Consider the following 19,952-nt stretch of genomic DNA (forward strand, 5'->3'; position numbering starts at 1 on the left):
TCAGCTGTTAAATTTAATAAATCTCTGAATCTTTCTGGTTCCTGGCCAGTTTTCTGCATTCCATCTATGTAAAATACTTTGCTATGTTTGAGAATTGTAGGATTCTTCCGTGTTTCCTTCAGCTCTCCTTGTTGATGTGAATCATATTGCCCTTTGTAAGGAGCTAGTTTTTTGCCATTTTATTATGTCAACTGATAATTGCGACTGACCTGTTTCTCTGGAAAGGACATTCACCCTGTGAGGGTATCATGCATCCACATGTGCTTTGCTGGTAATAACCGCAGTTTCTCTGAATGCATAGCCTTTTCAATGTGCAGATTATTTTTTTTTTTTTGTTTCCTTCTTAAATGAAGGATCGCTGTGATTCTGAGACACTGACCTTGATCCTAGCCTTTTCTTTCCTGTGGCTTCTCTGCCCTTATCAGACAGTGCTGTCTGGAGCAGTACATGTGGCTGATGTTTGCAGAAGGTTGTGGGTTTCTTTTATCAGCTGGAATGCAATACTAAGGGGCATAAGGTTATCATGTAATGAAAAACCTGTATGCATACGGTCTAATGTCTCTGCATACGTCAGATGCTTTATATTGAATTTTTCCATTGTGAAAGAACAGGCTTGTCTTTACTCTCATCTTTATTGTGATCTCTAATTCCGGTTATGTTTTTCACATGTGCTGTCCCAACAGCTTTTGTTAATCTCTTGCTGATCTCAGTTGCACCTTCAAGGTAGCTCTTTTCATGTGATAACATTTCTTGATGATAAACTTTCTTCCCTGCCTGGATTTGCCTGCTAGGCTTTGCTGGCTGTTCCGTCATAAAAAGCTTTAGTAGCAGAGTGGCATATGGAGTTTCCAGTCTGGCTGTTCACTTCGGTGATCCATTTCATAGCAGCCCAGGTCTCAGTTCACCAGACTGGCTGTGACCCTCCCTGCTCCCACAGCAGCTATGTTTGGCCTGAATTGTTTCAGTGTGGGGCTTTACAGACTAGAACCACACACAATTGTACAGGTACAGTAGGTGGAGTAGTGAGCTCCGGCTTTAGAGCAGGAATGAGCTGGTGGAAGAGCTGGGGAAAGGAGCTCCTGAATCTGGTTGCTGCTGAAGTCTTCATGGTGGGAAGCTGTGGCATGGCTCACATCCAGTGTCCAACCAAGGATGTGAAGCTTTTGGTACCGAGTGACTAGCAGCACAAAAGTGAGAGGAATACATTTATGATTAAAAATAGAACTGAAATTTCCTTTGTTGTTAACACAGGGGATAGTGAATCTGGTAGCTGTCTTGAGTTTTACTGTCTGTTAGTATCAAAACTACTATGGATTCTCTGCAGCAGTATATCATGGATCTGCTGATGTTAATCCTGCTAAAAGACAGTATTGCACCAAGTCTACCCATCTGATGATTTTGTGCTAATAAAATTGACTGTTGATACATTTAATTAAGGATGTTGTACTGGTGTACCAACTTGGCTGGTGTCATTGGAGGCACAGCCCACATAAGCATTTTAATAGCCTGAAGACTCTTTCCATTCTCACAGGAATAATCACACCAGTTTAGGTATACTTTTTTGCTTCTGAAATGGTATCTGTGCTGTATTGGGATTTTTCAGGTGTAAACTGTTCGTTGCAGCTCTTAACTGCTCCTGAAATGCATTCTAAAGGGGAGACAAGATGGAAAAAAACCTTGCCCCGTAACAGAGAAGAATTCCCAGCTTCTCAGTTTGTAACAGGAGATCCTGTACCATGGGTTAATAACCTTAATAAGAGAGAAGGTAGGGCCTCTGAAGACCAGCACTCTTGCTGGTTAATGTGAGGATTAAGTGGACCCTACCATTGGATCCAAGCTGTGGTAGAAAGGAGACCCTTTTCAAGCATCTGTTTTTTAACTACATTAAACTTTAATGTCAGATGATAATGGGAAAAGGCATTGAGGAATTTAGAAAGAAATGATTAAAGGTTTCAAGAGTGTCTCCCAAAATGAGAAGAGAGAAGGTGACCTAGCCCTAGTACTTCCTGCTAACTTTAGTCAGTTACACCAGTAATTTAATGGAGTGTTGTCAAAAGACAGTACCATCAGTAGAAAAGCCTTCTGCAATTGTCACCAAATGTTTGTGCAAGTGTTAGACAACTAATTTTTCTGTAATGCTGATTCTATTAATTAGTGTTAGTTTCCACTCTTCCTGCTGTCTTTAATTCGCTGAATATGATGTAACCTTCCCAAGCTGGCTATAATCTTTGATTATTTCCACTAGATACTTTTGAGTTACATAGCTGGATTTGCATGGTGTCTTGCTGAGAGTGGAAGCCTTTTTGTTAAGGAGTGGTAAAAACTACTTTTGGAAAAGCAGAGTCTCGAGATCACGAGAAATGTTTGCCAAATTGAGTAGAAATGTATTTTCAGTTGAAGAACCCTGTGAATATCTTTTCAGAAATATGAGCGGATCTATCTTGCATTTTACAAATGCAACTGGTTTTGGTGGTGTGTTGTGGTTTTGGGTTGTTTTGTTTTTTTTTTTTTAAGAGAAGACTCCTAGAAGGAATTGTGTACTGGTTCTGAAAGTGATAAAGAAAGGGAAATGGTCTCATGAATTTTCATCCTCTGCTTCCTGTCATTTGGAGCAGACTCTTGACCCACATTTCCTCCCCATCAGATCAATACCTGAAGTAGCAGACTGTAGAGTTCATACTCATTACAGCAATGAGAGGCTGTCTAACTGGAAAGTTTGTGGAGAGATTGAGACAGAGTATTTATAGTATCTTGGAGAAGAAACTAAATATAGGTTTTCTGTCTTCTGAATATTCAGCAGGTAGAGGATTTTGAACTAGTATCTCTCATATCCTGGAAGAATCTTTTGACTGTTGTGCTGTGTGGGATATGGACAGCATTGGATAAATAACCTCTTGTCGTCTTTTTCTGATTTCAGTAATAGTGCTCATGTTCCATATCAATGAAAATAAACCCTTGCATTCCTCAGTATGTACTTAAAAGTGCTGGAGAGTGCAAAGCAAAAAAGAAACCAGATTAATTCAAGTGCTTTGGCCAGAAACAGCACTGTATTTTAAAACTAGCCTTTAAAAAACGCAGTTACAGGCAAACCCAAGATTTGCTTCGGTTTTGGCTGGTTGGCACAACTTGGTGTTTTGAGAGTTCTTCCTGCACTACCTTGTTTTTTGTGCACGTATGTCAGTAAAAAATGCTCTCATTGAATTCTAGCAGAAGCAGTGTTATGTAGAAGTGTTCCTGTTTATTTGGTTATCATCTGTGAAAGTGTAAGTATTTCTTAATAATCTTAATTTAAGCTGTCAAAAACAGGACTCAAGATTAAGTATCTTTAGGCAGATTGTTAAAAGTCTTGGAAGGAAGGGAGAACAGACATAATAACTAATACTAAAATATGTCAAGAGCAAAGAACAAAACACACCAGAAAAAAAACCACCTCCAATTCTTCCATCAGTGCCATAAAATCTTGAGAAATTATCTCCTGAAAGTTCAGATGCCGTATTTGGTAGAAGTCACGCAGCAAATTAACTTAGAAATTTTCTTAATTTTGAGTGCAAACCGAGCAAGCGCTGTTGTTTCAGGTGATTAAAACATTGCAAGGCTGTTAAATTGAATGCAGGCTGTCTAGAACTAAGAAAAAAATTGAATCAGTTTCCAGAAAAACTGTTCATCCTAATACCTTAATTGAGGATATTTTTTAGATGTACTAGAGTCGCGCCTCTTCAGTGTGGCTTTAAGGTGTCTGAAGAGTTTCAAGACGATTTCAGTAAAAGGGGGAGTGTCAGTGTGAAAGAGAACCAAAACTTCTCCAATAATCTGATCTGCTAAAGCCTGAGAGGTAGTAACACCAGCATAAGAAATAGAAATCTGTAGTATTCTTTCCCTTCATTGGAGGAAAAGGAGATACAAATGCTAAGTTTTCCCCGTTGTAAAATCTCAGACTATACAGTACAGTTACTCAAAGTATGTATTTTTGCTTAAGTTATTTTTCTAGTTCCAATTTTTTTTGGTACTTAGGCAGTTTGGTATGTGGATGTCATTTTTCAAAATTTTTTTTTCTTGAAAGGTGAATAGCTCCATCCATGTAGGAGAAAGTTAGGGACAGACTGGTCTCTGTTCTAGAGATTGTTCGGTACGGATTTTAATCAGTAGGAGTAAACCACAAGAAACAGCAAGAACAGACAACAGAGCGGTGGACTGTTGAAAGCCTAGGAGGCAGTCCTTTATTTGCAGCTGCAAAAATCCAAGTAATTTTAAGAGTGGCTGCAGTAAGGTATTATCCTGAAGAGTTTTACACATGTGATGAAGACTGTTGTGCTTCCATCTTTTCAGTGGAATGCTCTTTCAGATTTCTTTTCCTAAGAGAAAATGCTCATCTTTTTACATTTGTGAGCCTGCTATTTCTCAGGTTTTCTCAGGAAAAGGTACTAACCTCTGCTAGGTAAAAATACCTGAACTATGTTAGTCTGTTGAAGGTCTGGGTGGAGAATGTGAATCTGAAAAGTCTTTCTTTTATTAGAGGAGATGCTGGTCTTTAGAGTATGAATCCATTTGGGTGGGATGGCTAGTGGGTTGGGTTCTTTTGTATGTAACTTCTTAAATTGATACAGAAAATGTAAGATGATGTGTATACTTGAGAAGAGTGAAACGGGTGGGTTTTTAAACTTTAATGTGTGTATCTAGAAATGAAGTAGTCATGTGTACATGTGTGCATATATGTCTATTTAAAGTAGACGGCATCATTAAATGCATATGAATAACACAATATAAAAGCTTCATGAGGCTACTTCTAGCAAAAATGTCATTTCTTTGTGATATTTATACAGTGGTATTATTGAAATTGATGTAATAAAGCTTTTACAAAGTTAGTGAAAATGCAGTTGAGTTAAATACTCTCCCTTCTCCAACATCCTCCATTCCGTCCCCTCCATGATCCATTTTCCCCTGTTTCTCTGTTCTTCTTCCTCCCCTTTCTCCATTCATTGTCAGGAAGGGGCACCTCAGAAGAGTCATTTCAACTCAGCACGCCACCGTCAGAGGCTAGTGGAACCAACAGCTACAAAAGTGAGTGCCTTTACTGAGGGACCATTTTCACAATGGAATGTTGTGTCAGCAGAGTATTGTTACTAGAGAGCAGCTCTTCTATGTGCTTGGTGGGAGATTTAGTTATTTTTACTTATCTGCAAATGATACAATCACTGTCTGTAAAAGTGAACTTCAGCACTGGAGAGTTTCATATTCAAATGCGGCTGTTGTACTTTAAAAAGTTGGGGGGAGGTATTTTGTATCTGCAAAGTGAAGTAGAACCTGCATGAAGTGTTTTACTTTGGTTTTCTTTGCGTGGTGACAGTTTTCTTAAACACATGTGCAGTTCGCTTCTGTCATTCTTAAAAGGCTTTCATTAAATTACAAAATTGGCAAGGATATGGAAAATAATCAAATAGTCTATTATCAAGCTGTGATATGGTGTTTCAGAGTGAAAAAAAGACGGCATCAAAAGATGATATTACAAGATGTAATAGCAGTACTGGTTAGTTTGTAAGGTGGTTTCACCTTTTTGAGATACGCTTTCTGTTAACAATGTACGACGAAAAACCTTGAGATACTCAGAGAGCATGATGTTACTATGGAACTTCTCTAGGCTAATAAAAAGTAACAGGTATTTTAGAGCATCAGTAACTGTTAAACTGTATCTACTTTTTATCTTTTTTGTGATTGTCCAGCAAAAATGAAACTGTGTATCCATTACTACCACTTCCAGAAATCCTGTTCTGCACTTTTGTTTAGATTTATGGACTTGCAGAATTCATCAAATTATTTACATACAGTCTTGATACAGGTTCAAGTAGATCAGTGGCAGTAGTCCTGGTCTTGAAAGAAAAGCCTTGGTTTTACGAAAGAAAGAAAAATGCACAGACATTGTCTTGCATTCTAAATTATGACTTCAATCACCATTGTTAGCCCAGTTCTTTCTGACTAATTATTAGTTGTGTTGACTGCTACTGTTCCCAACTTGTATTAATTATTCCTTTTAGCCTGTAAAAACATTGTCATTACTAAGCTGTTGGTTTGGGGGTCTAGGGGAAGGGCATTTTGGGGGTTACAGATGTAAAACCGAATTAAGTATGTTTTGGTGGTGGTGGGGTTGTTTATTATTATTATTATTTTTTAAGTAAGAGTGGAAAATAATTTTGAGTGAGTCTGTACTGTCTCATAAGGAGCCCATTCTCTTGACTAGCTACTTTCTGTGCGCAGTAATGTTAGAATCTGTCCAGGTAATTCCCTCAATGTGGAAAGTCAAAGAAAAATAAACCGAAGTGCAGTTCTGTGGACATAAGCTGTGTTAGCTTTTGGTTCCTCTTATTACCTAGTTTTTCAGCAGTTTTCCACCATACTCCAATGCCCTACTGTACTGTCATGCTTTAACCCCAGCTGACAACTAAGACCCACACAGCTGCTCGCTTACTCCCCCCTCCCCCCTGGTGGGATCAGGAAGAGAATAGAGTGTAAAAGTGAGAAAACTTGTAGGCTGAGAGGTAAAGCAAAAGCTGCCTATGCCAGCAAAACAAAACAAGGAATTAATTCACTGCTTCCCATTGGCAGAAGTTTCTCCAACAGCTTGTTTTATCACTCTCCTTGGTCTCTATTTATTGCCTCAGGATGAGCTGCCATTTGCTCCTGGTGGTAGGGGTAGGTAGGTGTACAGAAGCCACCATTCTCATGTCTTGTTGCCATCCTAAAGCAACAGCTACTTTGCCAGCTGCTTTTAGGCTGGAGATGGCAAATTGCCATCCACAAAACTAACATGTCTTTCATTAAGCCTGTTGATTCAGCACTTTCTAGTTTAAAAAACAACAAAACAAAAAAATTCAAACAGCCCCCCCCCAAACCCAGCAAAATTGTTAGTTTGAAATGGTATGTTGTCTCTTGGCTCCATAAAGACTGATGGAACCCCTTTTAGTCCTTTTGCCTTCCTGCGCAGCAGCTGTTTGCCCAGGTGGCAGGATGTTATGGAAGCCCAGCCTGCACAGCTTACTGAGACTGTTGCCTGTATCAGGGACACTGGGGGTGGGGGAAGACCATCAGACTGGTGAGGGAATACTGTTCTTGTGCCTAGGAATACATCCTGGGGGGCTTGTAGGGGTGTTTTGTTCTACATGTCTGGTCCCTGGGTTTCCTTCATCTGTCTCCTAACCTCATCGGTGTGAGAGAACAACTATATTTGGGAGACTTGGAAGCAAGACGGTGTATCTCATGAAAGCAGCAGTGTTGATTCAGAGGATGCTGAGGTACAACTTGCCCAGAAGATCCTCTGTCTATGGTCAGCAGACTATAGGTGATTTGCCTGCATGTCAGCATGCATTTAGCAGATTGTCCTGAACCCAGAGAAGTGCATTTGTGGCATAGTGATTTGGGTGACTCGGAGCAGCAAGGGACGTGCTCTGTGAATTTCCAATGTGGAGACTGATCCTTACTGAGTGGAAAGCATCTTGGCCTGTCCTGGCAAAAGCTAGTAGAGTTGTAAAGATACGGTGTTGTGAATTTGGCCAGCTATGAGCTTGTGTCCAGACTTTGATTGATTGATTGATTTGATGCAAGTCGGGGAAGGCTGGGCTTCAAACAGTGGTGAGCCTCTTCTCTACAGATTTCTCTTTGGATCTGGATCTTAGGGCCTACAGCTGGTGGCGGTTCTAGGTTCCTAGGTTAGTCCTGTCTGTGCAACCTTGTGTCTTCGGTCTTTTTTGGGTCAGGCCTGGAAGTGGTTGAGACTGACCTGCATGTGAGAGAGAAGTAATAACAATGTTTTGAGAGGACTCTTCTCTCTAGGTACTGGAGGAGGTACTTCCTCCGTCCATGCAGTATTGAGTTGCCTCATATCATGCGTTGGGTGTGAAAGTGACCATTTGACAGCAGAATGAGCAACAACAGGCAGTGGCAGGAGTATTTAGCTTATCTAACCAGTGCTAAACAGCTGCTGAAGGTATGAACAGTACCTTTATGTATTTGTGATTACAAATATGTGTATTGTGCAATTACAGGGTGTGCAGAAAGTAGGTAAAATTGAAAGAGCATAGCTGGTAGGTCGAGGGAGGTGATTATTCCCCTCTAACTGACACTTAAGAGATGCATCTGAAATAACTGCATCCAAACTTGAGCCCCTGGTAGAAGAAAGGTGCTGGACTTCATTTTGTACAGGGAGGGGCTGAGGAGCTAGGTTTGTTCAGCGTTGCAAAGGCCAAGATGGGATTTAATGGCTGTCTTTCACCACATAATAGATGGACACGCTCATGGAGGTGCAGTGCAAAAACATGAGAGGAAACACTAACGGGTTGCCAGAAGGGAAAATCTGAATAGGCAGAATAAATTTTTCTTAATTGAGGTGTTTAAGCATTGGAATGAGTTACCCAGAGGGCTCTACCTTTGAAGGTATTCAAAACTTGAGTGGCAAAGGCCTGGAGCAGCCTGCTCTCACTTGGAAGTTAGCCCTGCTCTGAAGGGAGAACAGGACCAGATGGCCTCCAGAGGTCCTTTCCAGTGTGACCAACTGTCTGATCGAAGGGTGTGGTACTCACCGCATGCTAGCCTCTGCCTGCTCTGTGGTGATGCAGAGCTCTCAAGTGGCCTTTTCAGCATAGCATCTTTTAGCTGATAAGCAGTATAGACCGTATCAAAGATGCTGAAACACTGTGGGTTCTAACTAGTCTGCTCTGACCCACAGTGCAGGGTGTGTTCTCAGACATACATAAAAAAAACCTAGTGTAGATGTAGTCTTTACATATCTTTTGCCATATATATTACATTATTTGGTGGTGCCATGAAATGGAAGCTTAATATAAAGGATTGCTGAATATTTTGTTTCCTAGAACTTCTTTTTGGATAACAAATACAAACACAGGAAGACAATGTTAAAAGTGCTGCAGGAGTAATGATCTAAAATAAAGCTGGGAAAGGTAACAGCCAAAAATCAATTTGATATGGGAGCATGGAAGTTGTGAAGGAGTTATAAGGGAAAGCATTCAGACTATTTTCAAACTCTTGTGTTTCAGTACATAATATGAATAAATCTGTATTCCATATAGACTGCCAGTATACATTCAGAATGCTTGTAGATAGCAGTTATGAAGATTATTTTGAATTTTGTTAGCTTGGAAATAGTAGAATGATAGTAGAATGAATCAGATTAAAAACTGCAAGCTGGTTGTGAAGAGAGAGGACGTTTCAGCAGAGATTGTTTGTTTCCAAGTCTTTCTGGTGTGAGTACCTTATCAACTGGTTACAGAGCATGGTAATTTTAACTCATACTGAAAAATTTCTGCAGCATCTGTAAATAAAGGTTATTTAAAGCATTCTTTATTGCTTACGAGGTCTCTTCTGGAATTGCAGTGGTCACTGTTGCACATACTGTAACTCTTAAGCTGATAACATTTTTCTAGAACTGTGTTCTTCTCTACCTACCTGTGTCTCGTGACTTGAAGTTGTAAAGAAATAGTTTGCTGTTGAGAACCATGTCTCCACCTGCTAAACCTAGACTGAAGGTCTTAAATAGGTGGGAAGCCTCAGTAAAAAGAATTATTTACTTATGACTATCAGTAATAAGTGGCTAGATGGATCAGATGCTATTGTATATCTTGCTAGACTACATCTTAAGTAAATTTTAAACCCACAGGCATTCTTAGAACTTTACTGCTTTTTGCTGTAAATTTCAGCATGTATTTAATTCAATTTGCTGTAAATTCACTAATTGAAGAGTCTGCTCCAAGAATAAGGTATTACTGTAACTTATTAATCACAGGATCTGCTCTTTTAAAAAATAAATCATCCAGTAGGCAGGGGAGTGCAGAGAAAGTACTATTCCCTAGCGCTCCTCTCTGGCAACAGCTGATAGAGGTTTGATTTGATAGTCAATTGATTGCTAGAAAGTTATGTTTATCAAGCGTTAGAGAGTCTGGCAGAGGTATAAATATAGAAGCAGAAGATAGCTTGCAGTCAGATATTACAAGTGGATCCTCTCTTTGGCAATTTAAGGTTGCCTTCCTTATAAAATTAGTCTGAGCAAGTCAGTCTGTCAGTAATATTCATTTTACTGGATAGATTTTACAGCCTTCTACCACAAAATGGAAACAAAATTAATCCACAGTATTCCTTTTTCTACTCAGTAAAACTTCAGTTTTGTAGAAGGTAGTGCCAAGTTATAATTAGATGTTTTCAGCTGTTGCTTCATATGTGTGGCCTCTATCTCAGTGGTGCTTGCATGCTTCCCAGTTGATTAAAAATAGAAATAGCTGTGGTGCAAATTGTTTGGCTGGCATAAAGGCTAGTATGTACGCAAAAGAATATTACAGAAGTGTAGTCTTAAGATATGATTACATTAGTGGACATACATCCTCATTTAGGTGTGGGATGTCTGCATAGTGTGGACACAAAAAAAAAAAAAAGGGGATGGAGTGGGACTGAACTGTGGGCTAGAATTTGAAATGTTTACCAAGAAGTAGGATGATGACGGGGATGAGGGCACCAGCGTTGGGAGGTATTTCAACCGTATTGAGATAAGATTTGTGTTGTCAAAAATACAGGTTTTTTTTTCTCCCCCAGAGACCTACTTTATTCTGCATGTACTTGTCTTCAGTAATTAAATTACCATGGGAAATACACAAGTGCTTTACTTTACTCAGATATATTGGTGGCATGACTGCAGGAAAGGTGAAAGCTGCTGGACTTAGCCTGCCAGATGACTCATATAAATCAGTACAGGGACTAGGAGGGATTTGTTATGCTATTCCCTATGGCAGAAGTCTGTTTAGGATTGGGTTGCCTCCTGTGGGCTTTAAAACAGCTAGAAAGTGTAGAGAAGAAACTGTGGTTTGCAGTCTTTAACTTTCCATGTTGAATAGATGCCTAACTGAAGGTATTTGTCCTAAAAATCTTTTTTTTTTTTTTTGAGGGTCTTTGAGACTTGTCACACAAGAAATTTCTGTGGCATTTGAAGGTTCTTCCAATTAATTAGTAGATATTTCACAACAGAAACTAGCCGACTAACATACTAGAGAGAGGTATAAATTCAAGTAACCTTCACGTACACTGTTAGACCTTATTAAGACAGTATAAATAGGATTATCAGTCAAAGGTAAAAGGGAATTTAAAAAAATGTAATGTTTGCACAAACTTAATACAGTTGCTGATGTGATTTACTGTAGTTTGACTTAGAACAATCCATCTGCCATGTTAGACAAGGGAGTGGGATGAAATTGGCTATTAAATGGCAATAAACTGAAATATTATCTAGGCCCTAATCTCAATTTACCTAGAATTGTAGTAGTGCAAACAACAACTATAAAATATACCTGACTTTATTGCTAGCAGATACAGAGAGACCAAGTGATGATATAAATTACAGAAAAGGATTTATCACTGTTGCAATTTTGCTTTCTGTAGCTGAGAAGGATTGTCTGTCCACTGTGTTTTTTAGGTGAAAAACTTGCATAGACTGAAACAGTGATTTATTTAATGTCAGGAGTTCACAAATTCTAATACAGTGCTCAAGCACTGGTCTAGTATTTTGTATTGTTTTTTCAAGGATTTTTCCAGTGAAATTGTCAGTATTAAGAAGCTGGGTTTGTGCCTCAAGGTGGTCTTTGCTAGACATCAGCTTCCTGCCTGTGTCAGAGTTTTTAGGTCAGTGATTGATGCAGCAGGTATATCTGTACACATTTTGAGACTTGTGAATAAAACCAGAAATAGCAGACTGCTAATGTTTGTATTATGATCCCTTTTCTGATAAGGAAAGGAATGCTTAAAAAGAGCGTTCAGATCCCCAAAGAAAAATTACCTTTCTTCTTCTTGTCTTCCTTGCAGTGGATACTCAAAATTGAGATCACAGCTAACCTGGGTAACGTCAGCAGGGAAAGCAGTGTAGTATCAATAAGAATTGAGGATATTTTTGCCATATTGTCTTTAGAGAGGTTGAAATCGATTTTATTGCTTTGCAGTGTTGACTAGTAATTGAAGATTTGTGCAGCAGCTGGTGGTGGGGGTGCCTCTTGCTTACCATACAGGAAGAGCAGTATTGGCAGTAATAATGTCTGCAGTTCAGCACCAAGTGTGGCAAACAAGCAGAAGACAAAGTAGGAGACATGTTGAGAAGGCCCATGAAGAGCAATGTTAATGTTTATAATAGTGGCAAAGATGAAAGGTCATGAGAATGTGGCTTCTTAAGCAAGAATGTCTCTTGGTTGGGAGTGGCAGACACTAGTATGGATCTTTCAGGTATTTTGGGGCATTTAAAGATCTGTAGGAAATAATCAAATTTCAGCTTGTTGAGAGAAACATGTGACTACAGGTTTTAAGGGAAAACATCAAGCGTTCATTTAGACTAAGTTGTTTTCACAAATGGGATTGATACTTACATTTCTGGTCTCCAGACAGTCTTAATTTTTCCAGTGTGTCCCTTGCCCTCAAACTTGAACTATTCTTCCACATCAGTGGAGTATATTACCAGTAAGCTGTGGGGTCAGCTGAACCAATCAAATTTGAATTTATAAATACTGCTTTAAATGTCAACATTAATAAAAATGCCTAATTTTGAGACCTTTAATTGCTTAAGGGGCAGAAGATCTGGGATGATGAACAGAGAAAACATAAATTAACCTTTTTCTGCAGAAGATATATTTCTGTTTTCTGCTGAAAATGAATATTTAGTGGTTTGCCACTGCTGTTCCATGTGATTTTGAGGTGGGGAAAGTATAACAAACAGATTTTTGCCCTTTGTTCCTGGCCTGCCCAAAATCTTCTCTTTACCCTTGCATGAAGATCAGATGCAGAACTTAGCTCTGTGGGTCCCAGAGCGGACACTATGGGCACGAGAACCCCCTTGGAAAGGCTCTCGTGACTCAGTTCCTCTGATGAACGTGGCTTAGAACTTAGTTCAAGTGTACTTTCCCTTCCAGCATACATGGTCCCTTCCAGCTGATGGTTGTGCATGTGTCTAGGTAGAGCAAGGCCTGTGTTTTGTTAGTGGTAGCAGTCCTAGAAAAAGGAATAAATGGGTTTGGACTTTTTTTAGCCCCTTCTATCCTGTGTGAAATGACTTAAGAAAAACTGTTGTGATCGAAGTCTAATGTAGGCAAATCTCTTTCATACTAAAGGCAAGCTTAATCATTTTATCGTCTAGTTACTGATTTCAACAAAGTTCAGCAGCAGCTGCTAAACATACTCATTGTATAATACCAAACATTGTATAAAACAAAACATGATCCACAGCTAGGTAAAGGAAGGCAACTAGATTCCTGTGAGCATAATTGTCTCCAGCAACTGCATTGTCAAGAAGTGCCGAAGCTGGCCACTGCGTGCTGTGGTGTTGCTTTTTCCTTTTGCTTTTTAATAATAAGCACAATCCTGTGTAGGTATGCCTGATTTAAACCACTGCTTTCAGTTGGATGAAATAACCTAGACAATCAAACAGAACCTGGAGAAGTCCTTGACTTTAGTCAAAAGGCATTCAGGATTTTCCAATTCTGATAAACTGTATCATTTTTCATATTTGTTCAGCTGAACAGTTGTACCAGTAAGTGGCATTTATGTCTTGTGTGATTTTCCCATATGCCTCCCCCAAATATATGAAACCACTCTTAAATTCTAAAGTTGACAATAGTCGTGTGAACTTGGCAGCTGGAATACATTTAGTGCTGGTGTTTCAAACACTTTACAGTTTTATCCATTAGTAATGTGGTGATGTGGTGCTTTGCCGATGGGTGAAATAGACTGTACGACAGCAGGTCAGAATGGAGCATGGATTTTCTAACGCAGTGTTAGATGAAATGGTTTTGTGCAGTTTAAGGTGGAAAGTTCATTCAGGATTTTCATGCTTTTTCATTGAAGAAACATGGTTATTTATTTATTTTTAAAAAGTTGAGCTAAGAGTGCAATATGGTAGGCAACAAACAGAACCTGAAGTAATAGTTTTCTATTATATTTTACTAGGAGGTATTTGAAAGAAGTAAAGGTCAGACCACTAGAAAATTAATACAGAGATTTACTGAGTCAATGTTGGCAATAGTCTAATTGCTCTGTTTGTGCTTCTCATGAAAGGGAATTTTCACCTTTCACTAATGACAGTAGTAAATAATTCTCCAAATAAGCTACACTGCATTATTTTTGTAAGAAAGTAGAATTGACATGTTCTACCACTTCTGCTTTTGGTTGAAATCTTGAGATATAACTGAGATAATGTTATCAAGCATAGCCTGAATAATTCTTAATTGCATTACTATTTCTCATTCGATGGGTAGGTTACTGCTGCAGTGTTTGGGGTTTTGTTTGGTTGATTTGGTATGTCTCTGAAGTGTTGAGTATTAACGGATTCAGTTGGTGTAAATTAAGCATACCAATAAGCACTTTTTTCTGAGTTGATGAGTTTTATTCCTATAAAAGGGTATGTTTCGTAGCAATTTCGATTTTTTTTTTTTTTCTTTATCTGGCCAAGTCAATTTAATTATTTTCTCCTCTTTGCAAGGTAAATGAAGAGATTATACTCACAACTTCTTCCAGTGACTGACTCCTGTAGTATTCTCTCTTTTCAGGAGAATGGCTGTGACTACAAGGCATTCATTCAGATGCTTGCTACTGTCTGAAGAAACAGTTGTACTTTAGCTTTCTTTTCCCCGCAACAGACAGTTACAGCCTGTGCATTCTGGTGTAGGAGGTGTTCTTTGCTTTCTGTTAATTTATTTCAAAATTTAGTTGTATGTCATTTGTATTGTATCTCTTAAACAATGTAATTCTTTCTGAGCAAGTTCTTTTCGTTGCTAAATGTTACTACCAATCCCATAATTGGAAAAACTTCAGACTATAGTGTAGTTCATAGGAAAATCCTTGTTAACACATGAAATAATTCTGAAATGTTTCACCTTCTTCCATAGGAATCAGTGGTTCTTTAATGCTATAAGAAAATTTGTAGAATACTAGACAAAGCAAAACCTGATTTATCTGCTGTTTACTTAGTTGCATCTAGTTTGTTACAAATCTAAATGTTGTATGTGGTTCATCTATAGGAAAATACAAATAGATTGTTTAAATTGCTTCTGCATTGTACATGATAAAGCAATTGATTTGTTTTTATTGTATGTTTTTTATATGTGGCCTGTTCGACATTCTTTTTGATCCAGGTAATGTACATTTAAATTGATAATGCCTAGCTTGAAGTAGGCACCTGGGTCTTCCTTTTACATCAACTCAGAACCCATATAGCTGATGCACAGGTATGTTTCTACTTGGAAAGATGAAGTCAGCAGTGCCTGTAACAAAAGCAGGGAAATCAACTGAAGAGATAAAAATGAATTGTATAGAACACAGAACATTGAATTAGGCAAAAATAATGTGACCTTTTCTGGTAAATCTGAGCTTGAGTGCCTTTTACAGTATATCCCCTGTTAAAATCTGCAGTAGTTGTTGCTAATTTATGACTTCAAATTCATTATTTATGAGGATTTTTTTAGTGTTTGGGGATGTGAGGGCATAAGTTACCATGCAGAATAACATCCCTGTATGTTGGAATGCACAGTTAAAAATATTTAAAAGAAGCCTTGTGTTCTGTGCCAAGGAGTGTTCTGCAGGTGACATGGGAGAGCTTGGAAGAGTCTTGTCTGAACAGCAGTAACTACCTTCCAGAGCCTGTCATGCAGAAGTGGCAGCTTTCATTCATGAAAATGCTGGTGAAGAGATGACATTTGATTTAATTGGTGAGGGCACACACTAAACAAAAACTCTGGTAAACTGATGGCTGCATCTGGATGACTGGAAAGAATATGGAAGCCCTCAGCTGAAAGACAGAATGTCAGGCTTTACCATCAGGCATTAATAATGCCTAGCTCCTTGGCAGCTACTGCGGAAAGGGAAAGATGATGAACTTGACTGGGGGCTTCTGTAACCAGTGAAGGAGGTGATCAGTACAGTTCTCCTGAAAAAAGTAAATACAGAATTGAATCTGGGACAAGCCAGGATTTTTGAGAAAGAGGTGATCCAAACAACTCACTTGGGTCATCTGGAAGGGAGAACAGTTCTGTAGTTACACCCGTTTTGTAAGAAATCAGGTCCAAGTGAGAACACCTTGAGAAAGAAAGAGCTGAACACCTTTCTGCATCTTTCTGAAAATCTGTTAATCCTCTCTTGAACTGGTGAATTTGTAAAATTCAACCCTAGGGTTCATAGTCAACTGTTTCTGAGGCAGGGGATTACTGTTCTTGGAACCAGAAACATTGTAAGTTGTCATGAGAACAAGGACAGCTTTGATGGAGAAACGGAATTGCAGCAGGAGAGACACATCTGGTGTGCGGTGCTGAGGCTCCGCTGATGGGGTGGTTGGTCTGTCTCCACGCTGAGCCCCTTGATAGTATGCTCTGTGAATCTGAAGAACTGAATGTTGGCAAAGGTAGAAGCAATCAAATAAAAAGCATAACCTGCTACTGCCTTGCTTAGAAGATATTTACAATGAATTAATACAATGTCTTGATATATTAATCTTATAAAGAGATAAAAGATTAGTTTGTAAAAAGCTCTTGCACAGTGCACGCCCTTTCCCTGATGGATCAGTACAATTCTGTACTATGTTACTTGCTCTGCTTTTTTTCCTTATTTCCACATCCAAATGCTAAATCTGCTGTCATTCCCCAGCTTCTCTTCAGCAAAAACATAGTAATTGCTTAAGAAAAAAATGCTTCACATGCATCCCTCAAAGCAGTAACACTTGCTGTCAGTGCTCATGATAAGAAGGTGAATTGTGTGCTATTGCTGATTTTTTTCTTCCTACTGTTATTAATGCAGTGTTAATGTTACAGTGTTAACCTATTCTTAATGCGGTGTATTAAGATCTAACATTTTACCAGAAAGCCCTCAGATGCTCACAGACTATGATGATGGGTAGAGCAACAATGTAAAAAATGATTCATACTAATTTTAACACACTTAACACCTCCCCAGCTGATGAATGCATTACTGGAATTTATCTTGAAAAGGTACATTATTTCAGACTACTTCATTGGACAAATGAAAATTCTGAGAAGTAAAAAATTTTGAATGTTTGAACATTGCAGTTGTTGGAAGGTGAAGCGAATCTACTGTGGTTCTAAAATCAACCTGTATTGACAGCTTTAGCTGTGTCTTTAGCAGCTTATGAATGTGTCTACTTTTTACTGATTTTTTTTTAAATTGAACCCTCAACAAGCAATGAATTAATGACATCTTCTTCCCATATAGGGGAGGAAACTCAATACTTTAATTTTTCTGTAATTTGCTGGTAATATTTACAGAAATGAGATGAGGTTAGTTAGTCTAAGTCACATCTGTTGTTTAAACCTTTTTATATAGGTCTATTATTTCAACCGTATTTCCAGTTAGTAGGGTGAAAAGTTCGACCCAGAATGAAGTTCAATATCCTTTATTCAGTTAGTTGGTTGGTTTTTTTTGATAAGGCTGGATGTCTGTTTTCTGGTGCATTGACTGAACTTGTCCATACTGAAGTCTTACACATGTGTAGGATCAGAGGAAGAATCATAGTTATTGGAATAATCCAAAAGTATCTGTACTTGTAAAACCATGATACTGATAGTAAAATCAGAGTGTGGCGTTTAATGATAGCTGCAATTAAATTCAATACGGATGGGTCTTAACACAACATCAGAGCAGTATGGCACAATGTGCACAGATCCTTTAAACCTGAGTCAAGGTTTACTATGTTTTCTGACCAGTTTTTGAGACACAAAGATCCTCAAGGGCAGGAGTCTCTGGTTCATTCAGTCTGCTTTGTGTTATTGCACTGTCATGAAAGAGCCCTGAAACTAGCCCAAGTCAAGCAGCCAGAGGAGGATTCCATGCAAGGCAAGAGCAGAAGAGCATAGTGATGCCCTCTGGGGCAGAACTGCTGCCTGAGAACCATGCAGGGTGTAGTGAAGGCATCTTTTTTCTCTTTTTAGTTCTCCAGGGCCTTGCCTGCTAAGTATGTGATCTGAAGGTCTTGACACCACTACATTTTTACCTTCAGCAGTCCGTATGTTTTGGGTGCTGTGCAGCAGAACTAGAACAGCTGGTCTTTTGAGTCTTATTGAGACTTTCAGAAAGGAAACGGTGTAATGCCAGAAAACTCTGAAGTCATTGCAGGTCTTTTGCAGCGTAACTGCGATAGAGCTGGAGCACTGCGAGCCTGAAGAACTAAGTGATTTTCAGTATGGTACCGTTCAGTGCTTTCCTGTTTTCCGTGGCTGAGAGTAAAACAGCTGGGAGAAGAGGAGTAAAAATGGCAGCTTTAGTTTTTGAATGGTACGGATGTTTATTATATACCTAGAAAATAAATTATTAATCTAAGCTATAGGCTAGCCCCATGTAGAGCATGTTTACACTTTTCCCACCTGCTTTGTGTAGACCCAGCTGTGGAGCTCTGTTATACTATTACAAAGGTAGCACAACGTTGAGCCTTGTCTGGAGTAAGAAAGTCTGTACTGACACAGCTGATGATACTGTAATTTTTTCAGGCTGTGCAAAAATCTTTTGTGTCAGGTGAGTTCTAAGCGACACTGAAAAAATCATGTAAAAGCTGTAAAAATTCAGCCTCATCTGAGACAGAAGAACAAGTTTTAGTGTATTAATTCTGTGATAGATAGGAAATATGAGAGTATAGACATTATCGAGGAAGGATATTTGTTTTATTTTATTCCTTGTTTTGTTTATGTGTATACTGTTCTAAAATCTAGCCTTACAAATGCTTTGTTTGTAACATTTTGTAAGTGTTCCTGTACGAATTACATGATCAAGGTTTTGTTTCATTTTTTACTTTGTATGGAGAGATCTCGGCAGTTCTTAACATCTTTATCATCAAGTCATTACAGTGAGTTACCTCTTATGGAAGCTCATTCTGTAGTCCAAAGTAGTGCTTCAGGACAATGTTCATGAAAATGGGCCAAGAGATTACTGTGACTTCAAGTGTCTCCAGAAGACAGTGTGTCATTTGCTGTGGTGTTATAATGGTAAACTATAACCCAAACATTCTTTGATTTTAAAAAAAACATAACCAAATAAAAAACCCAAACAAACCCACACCTGAATCATAAGAAACAAATTTGAAGTATACTTTGCAGCTCTGTTAAATGGGATGTGATTCTTGTTCATACATTTTGGCAGTTTTTCTACAAGCATTGCCTGTTACAGTATTATAGTGCCTAGCATTGGAAGTAAAGTTTTACGTTAGAAATAGAACACAATGGCATTGTAAATATTAAAGAAAAAAAACATACAAAGGGAAGTACGTGGGTTCTAAATTGCAGTTACATTTTGTTCATGATGAATGTGACATTTTAAATTTAGGGGAATTACTCACCTTCATAATGCAATATTGTATGCAGGTGTAACTGTTCTTTTGTATGTAAGCACATGTTATGCTAAAAGGTCTTATTCTGAATTACAAATTCTGAACAGTTGCTGGAACTTCCTAGGAAGTGCCAGAATTTGTTACCAAGGCCCCTAAGTCTGCTCTCCTATGCTTTTGCGTTATGATCTCTAATTACATTGTTTCACACTATTTTTTCCTGCCTCATTCAGTGAACAGGATGGGTGGTGCTCAGGAATTGAGCAGCTACTTGATATTTTAATCCTTATCATTCACTTAGCAGCCTGGGCCTTATTTACTGCACACCATTTAAAGGCCTGTGAAGAATACATAATTACTAATTCCCTTATGGTCTTTTCTAAGGTACCCAGCTGAAGTATTTTTATCTATCCAGCTGTATTTTCATGTGCGTTTTCTGGTCAATGCCTATAATTTTATGTGCTGTGAGAAATAAACATATATGTGTGCACGTACACAGCATACATATATATGCATATATGCATATTCTCATTGAAAGAGAATTCTGTGATTATTCCCTTTAGCTTTCAGATTGCAAACTGTTTCATACTTGAAAACAACCTTTTGTGAG

At 38.5% G+C, this 19,952-nt stretch overlaps 1 protein-coding gene across 3 annotated transcripts in view; it reads left to right on the top strand.

The window, feature by feature from the left end:
• The window catches only part of MAST4 (microtubule associated serine/threonine kinase family member 4), a 274,356-nt gene that overhangs the window by 98,001 nt on the left and 156,403 nt on the right, over positions 1-19,952 (top strand). For 2 of the 3 annotated variants that reach the window (XM_055699400.1, XM_055699403.1), the window contains exon 4: positions 4,984-5,058. The exons of the other annotated variant lie outside the window; for it this stretch is intronic. In XM_055699400.1, the coding sequence (XP_055555375.1) occupies positions 4,984-5,058 (75 nt within the window). The remainder of the gene's footprint in view (positions 1-4,983; positions 5,059-19,952) is intronic. 3 annotated transcript variants of the gene reach the window in all.

This window comes from Falco cherrug, chromosome Z (genome assembly GCF_023634085.1).
Source record: "Falco cherrug isolate bFalChe1 chromosome Z, bFalChe1.pri, whole genome shotgun sequence".
NCBI lineage: Eukaryota > Metazoa > Chordata > Aves > Falconiformes > Falconidae > Falco > Falco cherrug.